This window comes from Talaromyces marneffei, chromosome 4 (assembly GCF_009556855.1).
Source record: "Talaromyces marneffei chromosome 4, complete sequence".
Lineage (NCBI taxonomy): Eukaryota > Fungi > Ascomycota > Eurotiomycetes > Eurotiales > Trichocomaceae > Talaromyces > Talaromyces marneffei.
In genome coordinates, this window is record NC_072351.1 from 277,087 (window position 1) to 291,492 (window position 14,406).

Consider the following 14,406-nt stretch of genomic DNA (forward strand, 5'->3'; position numbering starts at 1 on the left):
CTGGTCAACGAACTAGCGTCCCCATGCTCCTTCAAAGTTATCCGCCATATAAGCAATAGCCTCGGCCCGGAATGTGTCCGGCTCAACATGCGCCAGCCCGGTCACATTCACATTGAACGCAATGTTTGCCGGGTTCTTCCGGCCATAGACGGGCCAACGTAAACCCTCCTTGTTGATACCTTTCTTGCTACTGAAGGCATTGCTATTAGGATCCAAATCATGCACGAAACTGATCCAAGCAGTGGACATGATACTAGCCAACTCGTCGAAAGTTGCGGGCTCATTGGCAAATGGATTAACGGAAACCGCATTCTCATAACCTTGGCCAGCAGTATTGCCAAACACAAAGGCGATTTCTTGAAAGTGTGTGCTGCCTATGTACTCGCTTACGCCATTGACGAGAACATCAAAATGGTACGAATAGGCGGGAACACCATATCGAGCCCAAGCTTCGGTTGCAATTCTTCGGCCGGTGTGCATGGTCAAGTCCCCTCCGTATGCAGCCGAGCGTTTCCATTGCCTACCAAAAGGTGATCCTGGTGGAGGACGACCTTTTAGAGTAGATGGAATACCAAGACTGGGGTCGTCGGGGTATAGTTTGGCGATCTTGTCCATGACTTCTTTGGTGAGTGATGGCGTCCTGTATAAGAGTGACTCCTTGAATTCCTCAGTGGTGTTGATACCGGGAATGCCGAATGCCGTGCCTTCGTCGGAGTTTGTGCCTATCAAGACGGGCACTCTAACAAAATTTCCGTTCTTGGTCAACGTTGTAGCTGACTCGGCGACGATATCGCCATCAATAACGACGCCGCCTGACGCAGTGACGTCGCTCGAGTTGAAGATTGCGCTGAGTTGTTCAGTTGGTATAGTCCGCAGACAAGCGAGAGTATCGCTTGCACTGCTACAACCAGCCAATTTGACAATATTCTGATAGTTTGGTTCCCAGGCGGAAGCGTTGACATAGTAGAATAATGCCGTTGGACCACCAGACTCCGCGATACTAGCTCTGAATAGGCCGTCGTCACGGCCTCCATAAGCGATGAGATGTGTACCCACGGAGGCTCCACCGGCAGATTCTCCATGAATAGTCACTTTGGATGGGTCACCACCAAAGGCAGCAATATTTTCCTGGACCCAGTGCAGTGCTAAACGTTGATCACGAATACCGAGATTGGTAACACCCGCCGCGGCAACCTCTTCACCCCAGAGGAATCCCCAGCCAGACAGTCTGTAGTTCACGCTGACGCCGATGATGGGCTTTCCGATTTCAACTGAGCGCTGAACTAAGAATGACTGATTGTACCTAGGATCCCTACTTCCACCCTCAAAAAAGCCACCACCATGAATCCAGAACACGACGGGCAGCTTTACGTCTGCAGCGATGTTACTCGGCCGAACGACATTAACGGTTAGACAATCTTCGGAAATATCGTTGCCAAGAACCCATTGGTCACTGCCATAACCGATACATTCGGGACTGTATTGGGTGGCGTTTCTTGTCCCGGCCCATGTCTCATTGAGTGATTGTGGTACTTGTAGTCGCAATTCCCCTAGAGGTGCTTGGGTATAGGGCATGCCCAAGAAGAAGTCTTGGTTATAATAGGAGTTATGAACTCCATAATAACTTCCATTTTTCAGAGTTACTGTTGGGGCTCCTTTGGGGACATTATCAGTTTCGACGTAGGTTCTCCGTCCGAGAACCGCTGCTGAAGCAGACGAGAGGATGTTCAGGAGCAGTAAACTGCGAGAGAGGAAACTGGCTACCATGATGTCTTCGGCACTTTTTGAACGGTTGAGCTAGAGAATAGTTCACAGACCCCAATTTCTCTGCAGTCGTCATGGTGGCATTTATAGCCCTCTGAATTCCATCCATCCATCCATCTTACGGGGTTTTCTGACAGATAAATTAATCCGAAGGTGATCATCTCCACCGTTAAAGCTTAACTCTCAGCCATGTCCCACAATCGATGACACATTATTCCGAGCTGTGACAATTGCACAGCTACATTGCGTACGGCAACGTGATCATCTAACCCTAAGCACTTTCCTAATCTAGTAATAAACCCGTACCGACGACTTCTGCTGCCCCATTTAACCTTGTCTTGTACCCCATATCCTCGGCCTTCTCCACATTTTAGACACGTTTAGCTGCATTTCATGGTTGCAAATCCCATGCAATACACTCCTATGGTTGGAATTGTTTCTTCAGGCTTGTGTTAAGAGCCGACTTGGCTCTGTTATAGCGTTGAAGTTTCGGGGAATATCCGGTCTAACTACCCCGCAATTTGGTCAAGTGCTTTGCCAGCATCGATTGCAAATGTGTCTGTGTCTTTGGATCGGATGAGATTCACGGCAAGTAGATATTGAAAGTGAGGTCAGAGTAGGCAGCGGTTCCTCAAGTAACGCGGCATAGGCTAACTCTCCCAATTATGCTTTTCTTGATAGTCAATCCTTGAATGAAAACAGGGCCACCAACGTGATTATAATAAATACGTTCCTTAGTAATTACGATGCACTCTTCGGACTGTTGATTAATGTCACTTTTACTCTATTTTTTGTCTTTAGTACAGAAAGTCTAGGTCCAACAACAACCCTCAATTTGTTGGCTTCTTGCCGGCTTCTGTACTCAGTTTGTCTTGAATGAATTGAACGAAGGATTCCCCGAGGGCGTTGGAAGGTGGTAGGAGAGAGGGCGCCGGTACAGGCTGGCGGGGGGGGGAGGTATGAAGCGAGGAGGTGGTATAAAATATGACCCCGTTTCCCGGTAATGTCTCTTCTGCTCCAGCGAATAATGACTGTAACTCAAATCATGCTGGTTCCACAAGTTTACTAAGTCAAACTCAATTGCTCGCCCCTGAGCTTCCAATGCCAGGTATCCTAGTGCAAACTTTTCGATCTCATCCTCCCACTCTTCTAATTGAAACCCAAATGTATTGAGAGATCTCTTCTCTGAATAAGAGAATTCACAATGGCCATAAGAGGTTCATCCATATCAACTCTATTATCATGTTAGCTATTAGGTAGTTCAAGGATATGAATATTTTACGGTTTGTTCAAATAACGAGCTGTAAAAGGTATGTCATTAGTGTCAAACAGTCTATGACATGGCCGGCCCAACCCATAATAAAAATTTATCATATCGGCAAGATTCCAAGGGAGGACATTGGCGTATTCTCCTGTTTCCCCATTGGGCTTGAATGTCATCACCGCCACACGACCTTGGTTCAGATTGTCCTGATCAATCACGGTATAAATCTTATTGGAGAATTCATAAGGGAAGACTACCGTGCCAAAGCGGGTCATAGAGACAACCCGGAAATCTGCTGAATGTAGATAGAGGTTAATTAATAGATCATGATGGGAGAAAAGCTTAGTAAAATCCGGTATTGTAGATGAATCAGCCAAGAGTTCCGGAATTTGGTCGTACTCCCGCCCACTTGAATGAGACAGTGGATGATTGCCTGATTTGTTGTCATGTAAATATAAAAGGATAAGGTTCTTGACCAAACGTATGTAATTATCCGGATGATGTCTCTTATCCACTCCAGCAAGGCAAAAGAAGAAATCTTGCCCAAGGTAAACCTTCGAAAGAAGATGTGGAGGATAGTCTACGGCTGACTTTGGTGCAGGAGCGCGCTCTTGATAAGACTAGAAAAGTACATTAGTTCTGTTCCCAAATGAGGTGGTCGTTTTCAACAGATGTCGTACGTCTCGAAAAGCCTGATCCGCCGAAGCCCATCTTTCAATCAGTGTTCGTCTTTGTTGCATTTCCTCGTTGAGATCCGTTTTTGACACCCACTCCTCCTGGTGAAGATTAGTATAATGGGACTTGGTGAATAATAAGGACCGCAATAGGGAAATGCCATACCTCGACGAACTGACACCATCCCTTGCATTCTTCTTTCTAATCCTTGAAATCCCATTTTTCGGGTCCGTTGGTCAGATCGTCAGTTGGATGAGGACGAACAGACGCTGGAATGCCACCCGGCCACAGTTTCTCAGGCGTGAGTATTGGCTGCAACATGGTTCTTGAATTCACAATCTCCCGAGAAGTGAGAATGACTGAGGCGATGAATGATCTCAAATGCGGTTTGAAGATTGATAGATACGTATATCCATGAGGAAGTATGTAGATAGCCTGTTGCTGCATGCTTCTTGAATCCCGCCTTCATCTTATCAGAACCACAATTGTGCAATTACCTAGGTAGTAATGCAAAATCCCGTCATCTTATGGGTCCCTATAGCTTCACCAAGAACTTAGTTAGGGCTAACTTAATTGTTTTCGGTCATCAAAAGAGGATTTCTATGCATAAAATTGTGCAGGGACGCCAGGGCCAAAAGTAGCTAGCGCGTCTCCAGATTTCCCCATGTTCTTTCTGCACGGCCTGAGGCATAAATCCTGCCCTCCGAAGTTTCAGTCTTCAAGTGCCCAACACAAACTGATGTACTTACATGGATAGTCTCTCCTCACATCTGACATTACACATAGAGCATACAGTGTATGCTCTGAGACAGCCATCTACCATATGCTGGTTTTATTTGGGGCTCAAGGCACTTACCTCACAGTCCCGAACCCGTTCGGCATGCCGAGAAAAGACCCCTCCCGGACCCGCTTATCAATCTTAGAAATTTGTACTCTTCCTCTCTTCTTCTATGAATTGATAACACAATATAAAACAAATTAAGCTTAAGCTCATGCCATTGGCAGGGTGTCTGACGTTCAAAATGTGCCGGATTCGAATTCCGTACTCGACTCTAAGGAGACTGTCGTGAGAGACTGTGAAATTGAAATCGGAACCAGCCGTGCCTATCGTCCCATGAACTGGCAGAGCAACCTGACTTTATTGAGCTGTGTAAGCCCGTTGAATGTCATCTCATATAAAGAGTCGATAGCTAATTCTGTCTAGTACATCGCCAATTTCAGTGATGGCTTTCAGAATGGCCTGGCCAACCCTACAAATGTCATTTTCAAAAGCTGCTCGGCGCCCAAGGCTATCCAGCTGAGATGCAGACGAGGATCAGTAATTCCCTTTTAATTGGTGCCATTTTGGGTATCATTGCTTTTGGCTATGTTACCGACATGGTGTCCCGGCGCGCTGGTCTCCTCTTTACCTCCTTCCTAGTCACTGTCAGCACATTGATGGCAACTCTTGCCGTGCAAGTGCCTACCTCGAACCTGTTGTGGTTCTTTGTAATCGTCCGGGGAATCTGTGGCTTTGGTGTTGGTGGTGAATACCCGCCCAGTGCAGCAGCTGGTTTGGAAGAATCCGATGATGTAAGAAAACCAAAGCTCACCTTGTCAAATTGGATTCTAAGCTAATGTTTACAGTTTGCTCCCCGCTACCGAGGGCTAATCTTTATCTCTTTCACGACATTGATGGTCACACTCGCTTCACCTATCCAGATGATCATATACCTTATCTGTTTGAAAGCAAGCAATAACAACCTCTCCGTTACTTTCCACGCTCTCTAGCCTTTTTCCTTTATGATTTTATCAACTTTCCCAATGGCATCATGTCAGGCACTATTATTTCATCATTGGTGAGAGATGGCAATATCCAAATCGCTGCAATTTGGCAGGTGATTTTGGCAGTGCTTCCAGTTCCTGGTGTTGTGATTGGCGCTTGGCTTTAGCAATGTCGTTGGCCGGCGGTATACCGGTATCATTGGGTTTGGTGGATATGTGATCTTGGGCTTCATTATCGGTGGCACTTATTCACAATTGTCAGAACATATTGCCGCCTTTGTTGTTCTCTACGGCCTACTGCAAGCCTTTGGTCACATGGGCCCCGGGGTAACCATCGGCCTAATCAGTTCTGAAGCATTTCCAACTGCTATGAGGGGAATGGGCTACAGTGTTTCCACTGCTTTTGGTCGAACCGGAGCCGCCATAGGGACTGAATGTTTTACTCCGCTGGAACAGGCTGCAGGCAAAAGTTCCATATTCTATCTTGCTGGTGGTGTTGGTGTTCTTGGTATGATTGTGTATTGGTTTCTGCCTGAGAGTGGAGATCTCAACCTGGAGGAAGAGGATGTAAAATTGGCCGCGTATATGGCTGAGCATGGGTATTCAATGAATACTGAAATCTGACCCATCTGTCATTCACGTCGCGATGTGATGCATGGAACGTCGAGAGAAGCCTGGAGCGAATGCCTTGGGATTTTATACATCGATATTTTGATATGGCTTAACCTGGCAATGTCATTCAATGGCAAAGGCGAAGAAAGACTTTGTGGCATGCAATCATTCCTTAATGCTCTAGCCAGCATCACTGCTGCGCCCTCAGATTGCGGTATTCGCCATCCTGCGTATTGGATTGCACTCCGTCAAGATATCCTAACCGCATTTCCCAAACTGCAATTCATGTGAGCGGTACCGCTCATCCAAACCGACCAATGATTATGTATGGGTTGACCACTGGGTTATACATTGCGCCGAAGCCCTGCGGTACTACGTACTTGGATCTGACACGGACGTCCCAGCAGCAGGTATGGCGTCCCTCGAGCGAGTTTCTTGCTATGAGGAACTCATTGCCTTTGACGCACTGTAGGAAGAACATCGACCACAATCGTTTCTCCCCTTTTACGCTCGTTAAGCTTGAAAGACGAACACACCGGGTCAACGTACTCTACGGAGCAACTTTTGAAAGAAGCTTGGCGTTGGGACAGTCGTGGTTCATCAATATAGTATTTAGGTGTTAAGACATCACGTGACTACTAGTGATTCCGAAGCTAATATAGTTTACCCCTAAGTTAGATAGTGAGAAATAAAGTGGGAACGTGTAACGTATCGTATTCTGTGTGTCTTGTGTGTCTTGTGTGTCTATCTGAAGGGAAACTATTGGACATAGGTTGCCATACATAATTATGTGTAAGTGTCACGGACCTGGATCCACCTTAGTTAAACAGTGTTGTGTCGAGGTACGCTAGGCTTGGTTGAACCACACAAAGGTTCCTAAGTTGTCGTCGATGGAGTGGCTTGAGTAAACAAAGTAACAATAGTCGAACTGGTATCTGGAAGTCTGAGCGTAACTAAGATAGAAGAGATCCCCCGTACAGCCTGGTGCCCATACGAGTTAGAATGCCTTGCTGACTCTCACTGTCAAAGTCTAATATCAAGTGACTTAGATTAAAGAGCTATGAAGAACTAAATACATGATGGTGAATGAGTGTCCTTATATATCCAGTCCTCCCTGTTCCGTATATTTTATATTATATACTTTATACTCATTCCTGAGTATCCCATAGCAAGTATATAATATACTATCCAATCACGTTCCTTCATAAGATATACTTCGTATCTTATCGGTGTCTTTGTGGTTTCGAGTATATCTTTGGTCACGTGATTTCTGTAGTCCAATTATCTTTCTTGGGTTTTCCGTTTCTGTTGTCCAATCGTTCCTTCCGGTCTGTTTCTTATATCGCGTAGCATATGCAGGTGATTGGTTTCGTAACAGTAAGACTGTGGACGCTAATTTAGTAAGGAGTTCTCTTGGCAAATCCTTGTGATGAGGACCGGTTGATATCCAATGAGAGCAGCCGATTGGATTTATGCGCTGCAACAACCGCATCCGGGATAGCTGTAAAATATCGTCTGTCAGATAGACTCTAGTTAATAACAGAAAGAAGAACGTAGAGAACGCTCCATTAAGAATCATCATCCCCGAAGGGAAGCGTACAACTGATATATCTACTACTGCTCACGATCCTTGGCACCCGGCTCTTCACCAAGAGTTCCATTACATTAGGCTCTCGAATTAACGGTTCTCTTCTTATGTAGGCATGGTAGTTTGTGAGAAATAGAATATTCTGCTATTCTCTTTAATATCTCTGCCATGGGACCATGCCATGATACATAATTTAGCGGCTGTAAAAGACCCTGGGCTACCTATACGGAGCATCTAACCACGGAGAAGCAACAAACTAGGGAGATGAATCCTAAAATGGCAAAGAACAGAATTTTACGGATGCCCCTTTATTCGGGCCATCCGGACACCATTGTCATCGTCCGGTGAAGGGACCACGCGGTAATATCGAGTCAGGCACAGCTCGATCCGCTCATGTAATGAGGTTAGTGCCCTCACTGCCTATTGGTCAGTAGTCCTTCAGATGGGACTCTTTCGCATCGGTAGAGGCGTTTGTGGCGTACGCAGACAGGGCCTTCTGGATCGATTCTGAAAAGGAGTACAATTACGAAGTATTCTGTGGCAATTGTGATATCGTGAAAGAGGCCCGTGGTATCACATCCCAACAGCCGTAATGAACTATATGAATCATTGGTACTTTGTAACCACTGATGACGATAGACTGGTGGCAGCGGTGCGTCCACGTGCCGGCTATGGCATCTCCGCAACATTGATGGTGTTGACCCTTCACTCACTTTGAACCAACCGACGCATTGCCTCCTAGACACCAATATCGGCAGCTAGAAGCTGTAGCATACGGAGTATGGCTGCGTAAGCCACTGTGGAGATGCAACAGTAATAAAATGAAGCAATGACCCACGGCTCAGCCTCATTTTTTGGTTGCTTTTTGCTAAGAGCCGGGGGTCTAAGACGAAGTTTTAGCGACGGCGTCACGGAGCAGAAGAAGAAAAATAAGGGGGAATAATGCGACCAATGTTCGACGTAGAGTTGACTTCGCCACAGCAGAGGGTCCGGATGGTGCCTCCACACTTTGAGCTAGTCGAGCGGCAAGAGGAGATGGCGGGATTTTGCTGACTACAACACGATCAATGTGGTCATAAGTACTGTAGGGTACGTATAGCTGCACGTTGCTTGAGGTGGTGTGTAGCATGGGATTCATATGACCTGAAAATCCAGTCATGAGATCAACCATCGTAGTATGCGAGACCTGGCAGGAGGGTAGCGAGGATGCATCTTGCAAGATTAGAAAGGGGTTTAGGTAACAGGCGGAGCAATATAACTAGTAAACTAGATAGAATTGGTCATAGCTATGGAGATAAAGAACACTCAGACTCGACTGAGGTCTCGTCGTTGCGTCTTTGTCGCGTGTTCAGTGTCCAAGTTCCGAGAGAGAGTTTCTTTGGCAAAAAAGGCCAGAGATGCCCGGATCGCCCGACTATTGGATGTTGTATGGCACTAAGCCTAATATAGATTAACGTAGTGGGAGTCTCCTTTTGGCTTAGAAAGTTTGGACCCTCTTCTTCATGGGTTTCACTTCATACCGAGTACACAGAGATATTCGATATTCGAACTTTGGAAGACTATCTTCCATATCATCATCATCATCATCAAGATTGATTTGATAAGCTATTATCTTAGCGCGACCATCGAGTGTGCGCGCGAATCACTGCACTGCATCGAATCATGTGGCTCGCAGGAATGACCACCAGGATACCAGATGACACAAGAGCAACCGGACATAACCTTGATCCTCCCACGGCAGAGCCTAAGACTGCCGGTAAGAGTCTTGTTTCAGAAGCGATAGCCAATGTGAATCGCGTTTTGCTCGTATCGACAATAATAGCTTTGTCCGTGGTAGTCTAACTACTTACGGGTCGTGGCACGGTGGCAAAGGGTCGATTGACACTTTGAAGACTCGAATTTGCTTCTAGAACCAACCTGCCCCTTAATTAAGGAAGTCGATTCAGCAGATCGCTGGAGCGTTCGTTGCTGGGGTCTTCGGTCCACTCTGAAGAGCACATTAGTCCCCGATTCAGAAAAAAAAGGTAGGACCAAGTATGCGCAATTATAACTATGGCCGAGCGTGTCTCGTATTTGCCTGATCAGTAGTTACTCCCTGGGAGATTAGTACGTAAAGTGGCCAAGTCTGACGTACGTAGCACTGAGGAGTCAGGACGACTCAGGAGCATGACCAGAAAGGGCTGTCCTAAAACTTGAAACTGGGTGATTCTCCATTCAGGTCTCGTGCTCCACTGGCTGGTCCTCATTCCGAATTCCAGAAGGTTGGAACTTGGGACAAGCCGCAAGCGACAACCAACGAACAAACCGTTGGACCCGATTAAATATTGATTGAGTTTGCATAGTTGCAACTAAGAGGAGGCGAGGCTGGTGAACAGCAAATCAAGGGAGAGAAACCAGGAATCTTGAATGGAAGGAGACATGCTAAAAGTTAGGGACGTTCATCCGGCCGAGGCGGACCGGCGCTTGCACGGGGCGGCCCATGTTCCCGGAGATTGAGTCGTATGTTATAGTGTACTATGTAGTAGTATAGTGCCAGATGGCATGCAAGACTAGAATCATTGTATGTAGTATTGTATTGGCTTTCTTTTTCTTTTTTCTGTTTCCAGAATATGAGACAAAAGGCGAATGACTCATTGCTCATATCTTAAGCAGGTAGTAGTTACAAGTCGAACATTAGAGTATCGCGGTCGAGTCGCGAGCATTACTATGTAAGTACTGAGAACAATCTTGATAAAGCCAACCGGCCCCATAGCAGAATAGTTTTAATAGTCAAATGAGGGAATGGGAGCTCCTTTGTCACTATAATGGTGTTCAGTTGGCGTCAGTGAGACAGAACGATGAGTGATGACCACTGGTGTATTGAACGGCGACACTTGGATTGAATCTTCTTCTGACCTTGCGCCGCGGACTTGAGCTTCTGCCGACACACCCCAAGAGATCCCCTGCACAGTTCGGTATAAGACAGCAACCGAAGTAAGACGCAGAGATCAAGGTGTCCTGCTGTAGTATGGTGGCACCGTCGTAGTGGTGAATAAGGAGAAAGCGCACCCCACACTGGCGGCCCTTAGTCAACAATCACCGCCTTTCAGTGGCTGCCGCCCTTTCCTTCTTTCCCTCTTCAGTCCCCTCTCTCGCTCGCTCCTTCCTTCTCGCTCTTCCTCTTCTTCTCTCTTTTGTATCCTCACTTCTCCCCTTCCTGTCTATCGTCTTCTTTTTCCCCTTCTCTCTATCCTGTTTCTTCTCGATGCCCTGGGGAACTGAGTGATTTTTCACTTCTCTCCTCTTTTCCTTCCTCGCCCACCTTCTCCTCCCTTCTTTCTCCTTGTCTGTCGTCGTATTGTTGTTATTGACCGATCCACTCCGGCCACCAGCGAAAAATTCAACCGTGAGGGAAGAGAGTGCCACCACCTAATTCAGCATTCTCTGTTTACTCCTGCGATAACGATTGTTCTTCTATTTTATTTTATATTTTCGCTGTATTTTCTCGCCTACTATATCTTTGGACCGGCCAAGTATAAGCCTTCGGATATTTAGTGAGCGGGATTTTTTGTATCCTTACCTCGCGCGATCCCTTGGACACAATAAATAATATTCGATCCGATCCCGCATCAACCAACAAATCGCCAGTCCAACCCACTTTTTGTCTTCAGCGCCCACCCGTCTCGTCGGTAATTCTTCACTTCAACTCCAAACACCACTTGTCAGTGTCGCGGTACACTTGGAACTCGGCCATTACTCATTCACTTGTGGTAACCTGCGCCTATGGTCATTTAATCGGAATTCTTTATTTTCATTTTCCTTCCCCTCCCGAATCTGACTAGTCAGCTCGTGTCTCGTGTTTTACTCCCCAACTCGACTCGACTGACACCATGTATCACGACAACTCTTCATCGCGATCGCCTGGATCGCAACGCCATCCACAAACACTCCACAGGCAGCCATCACGCCAGTTTGACGCGTACGGTCCGATGCCCACGAATCCTTATGATGATCCGCTAGCGAGATATGACACCTCTCGGCTTGATCGACTCAATCCGCTACACGGTAGCACAAATTACGCTTATGAACTTTCCGGCTCGCAAACCTGGAATCCCAACGGATTTGCCGGTGGACATTCTCTTGCTGGACTCGGCTCCGCCACCGGTAGAATGAAGCCTTCACGAGGCAGGACTGGACTCCCAACAGTAAGTCTTTGAGAAGTCGCTTGTTCAATGGGTAATGACACTGACACGTACGTAGCCTTGGCTCGATCAACAACCTGGTGTTCCTCCGTCCCTGTCCGGCTTGGCCCCTGGTCCGCTTGCTGGCACCCAAATGCAATCTTCTTCCAGCCAGGATGGTGACGATGAGTTGATTCCTACTGCGATCGTAATCAAGAATATTCCGTTCGCAGTCAAGAAGGAACAGCTTGTGCAATTAATGACCGAGATGAATCTTCCCCTTCCATACGCCTTTAATTACCACTTTGATAACGGCGTTTTCCGTGGCCTTGCTTTCGCCAACTTTACATCCGCCGAGGAAACTGCTACCGTGATTGATATGCTCAACCACTTCGAATTACAGGGTCGCAAACTGCGCGTTGAATACAAGAAGATGCTTCCGCTACAAGAACGTGAACGTATCGAGAGAGAAAAGCGAGAACGTCGTGGACAGCTTGAAGAGCAACACCGACCTATTGCTGCATCCCAGTTGCAGACACAGAGCTCCATGTCTTCATTGGCCTCGCATATCCCCGCTACATCGCCTTCACCGGTCTCGCAACGCGGGCCAAAGCTTGGTATATTTCGATCCTACCCAATTTGTTTTTGTTTCCTGAATTGTGAACTAACATTACATTAGACGTCGATTTGAACGATAGCCAGACCTTGCAATTCTACTCGCAGATGCTCTTGTTCAAGGAAGACATGGGCCGTGAAGCTCTTATATTCCCATCCAACCTCACGCCAGTTCAGCGTCGAACGGTGCACACTCTTGCACATAACATGGGCTTGAGTCATGCGTCGCGTGGCACTGGAGAGCAACGCCAAGTGCATGTCTTTCGCGCGCCTCCTGGCTCTAACGTCAGCCCGCCCTTGTCCTCGATTCCTGCAACCGTCCACGCCGCCGAAGCATCTCGTCGTGGCCTGAACCGCGCTGCGACTATCGATTTCAGCGAGTCTCGCAGCGAAGGACCCGGTCCGTTCAGTACCATTCGTGGACAAACATCAGGTTTCCTAGGTGTTTTAGAATCTCCCGGCGGATTCGGTAACCCACAGAACTTGCGTGCAGCCAAGTCGTTCGCCGACTTGCGCTCCTACACACCGTCTCCCGTACCATCGTCTGCAAGCTTTCCCGCTACACTTCAGACCAATGGCGCACGCCTTCAGCAGCAATATGATGGTACTGCCAGTGGAACATCCAACACTCCTACTCTGACCCCCACGCCATCTGGTGCCTCCCTTGGCCTTCAGCGAGATGATGGACTTCTCGTCAACAGTCTTGGTGGTCTTTCCCTCGGTACGAGTCTCGGCGGTCCCGCTGGTAGTCCAAGGCGCTTGCGCGGAATGTTTTCTTGGGAGCAGGATAACCAAGGTGCGCCAGCTGGAGCCATTGGCAGCAACCGGTCTATCGGGGTAGGATTTGACAACCAGTCTCAGGAACGTCTTCCTATGCGGCAACCTCGAGGACCCGCTCCTGAACGCGGCTCCGGATTCAGACGCCAAAACGGCCACCAGTCACGCGGTAGCGACGAACTTCGTACGGGATCTGGTGTGGAGATTATTGTTGAGTAAGGTGGAGAAATCATGACTGGATTATGACTAGAGCGAGGTCAAGATTCAGACGACATGCAAGTGCAAATGTTTCAAGAGAATGACAAAAAATATATCACACAAGAAGTTTTGGGGCGAGGAAATGATTACGACAATTGTAATTTGACACGAAAGTCTCCGCTATTATATGCCAGACTTGTTTTCAATATAACGATTCGATGATGGACGACGAGATGACTCGAAGAAGAAAGAATCCGAAGAGAAAATATGCTATTGTTTTTTTTTTCCTGCGATGAGCTCATAATCCTATCTATCTATTCACTTTGATTTTTTATTACTTTCCCCCCTTGTCGCGTGTTACCACTATGGTTGTTATTATTATTATTCTTCTTCATGTTTTAGATATATTCTCCTTGGGGCAGCCCAGCATGAACAGATTATGAACATGATTGGACGACGCAAACGACTGAGCAAATTCGAGTTTGAATGATATTTGATAAGATTGAATAATGCATGGTACCGATATATGGCATGACAAGGGTGAGCGAGAGTGAACGAAACAAAAGCGAAGCATCAGCATGAGCGAGAGCACTTGGTTTGAGCGTTATAACGATCGATGACTGAAATGATCATGAGAAAATGGGGCAAATGACATCGATGAAATGGCCCATGCACACGAGGTTGAAATGAGCAATATGACTTTGAGAAGAGAAAGATATCCAAAAACGACGAGGTATTTTCCAGCGAGCGAGTCGGGCTATTTTCGACTAGTCGAGCAGGACTATAAGCCGAAAGAAAACTGTCGAAAAAGTCCCTATTACATTTAAATCTACCGAGAATTCCAGCATTGTTCTCAAATTTTACCAGTTTGATTATCAATTTGATGCTGTCTATCTGTCTGTTTCTGTTGGTGTTCCGCGTTCTATTCTGTTGTGTTGTTTTGTCTCTGCATCACGTCAGTTCCACTTACTATCTATCTCCCTTGAACA

General features: G+C 46.9%; 5 protein-coding genes across 5 annotated transcripts; 3 read left to right on the forward strand and 2 right to left on the reverse strand.

Annotated features, from left to right (window-relative positions):
* Nucleotides 1-12: 12 nt before the first annotated feature.
* Nucleotides 13-1,767, reverse strand: EYB26_005162 (uncharacterized protein; the record flags this gene model as incomplete). The annotated part of the gene is made up of 2 exons (XM_054264452.1): nucleotides 13-898; nucleotides 961-1,034. 2 exons carry the CDS (start codon nucleotides 1,032-1,034, stop codon nucleotides 13-15), a joined length of 960 nt encoding a protein of 319 aa, XP_054120427.1.
* A 1,275-nt stretch (nucleotides 1,768-3,042) lies between these two features.
* On the reverse strand, nucleotides 3,043-4,024 carry EYB26_005163 (uncharacterized protein; the record flags this gene model as incomplete). Its single annotated transcript, XM_054264453.1, has 4 exons — nucleotides 3,043-3,648; nucleotides 3,709-3,804; nucleotides 3,869-3,904; nucleotides 3,968-4,024. 4 exons carry the CDS (start codon nucleotides 4,022-4,024, stop codon nucleotides 3,043-3,045), a joined length of 795 nt encoding a protein of 264 aa, XP_054120428.1.
* A 981-nt stretch (nucleotides 4,025-5,005) lies between these two features.
* On the forward strand, nucleotides 5,006-5,473 carry EYB26_005164 (uncharacterized protein; the record flags this gene model as incomplete). Its single annotated transcript, XM_054264454.1, has 2 exons — nucleotides 5,006-5,275; nucleotides 5,330-5,473. 2 exons carry the CDS (start codon nucleotides 5,006-5,008, stop codon nucleotides 5,471-5,473), a joined length of 414 nt encoding a protein of 137 aa, XP_054120429.1.
* Nucleotides 5,474-5,548: 75 nt separating this feature from the next.
* Nucleotides 5,549-6,091, forward strand: EYB26_005165 (uncharacterized protein; the record flags this gene model as incomplete). Its single annotated transcript, XM_054264455.1, has 2 exons — nucleotides 5,549-5,580; nucleotides 5,635-6,091. 2 exons carry the CDS (start codon nucleotides 5,549-5,551, stop codon nucleotides 6,089-6,091), a joined length of 489 nt encoding a protein of 162 aa, XP_054120430.1.
* A 5,445-nt stretch (nucleotides 6,092-11,536) lies between these two features.
* EYB26_005166 (uncharacterized protein) lies at nucleotides 11,537-13,438 on the forward strand (the record flags this gene model as incomplete). Its single annotated transcript, XM_054264456.1, has 3 exons — nucleotides 11,537-11,851; nucleotides 11,907-12,444; nucleotides 12,507-13,438. The coding sequence occupies 3 exons, from the start codon at nucleotides 11,537-11,539 to the stop codon at nucleotides 13,436-13,438; spliced, it is 1,785 nt and encodes a 594-aa protein (XP_054120431.1).
* Nucleotides 13,439-14,406: the final 968 nt, after the last annotated feature.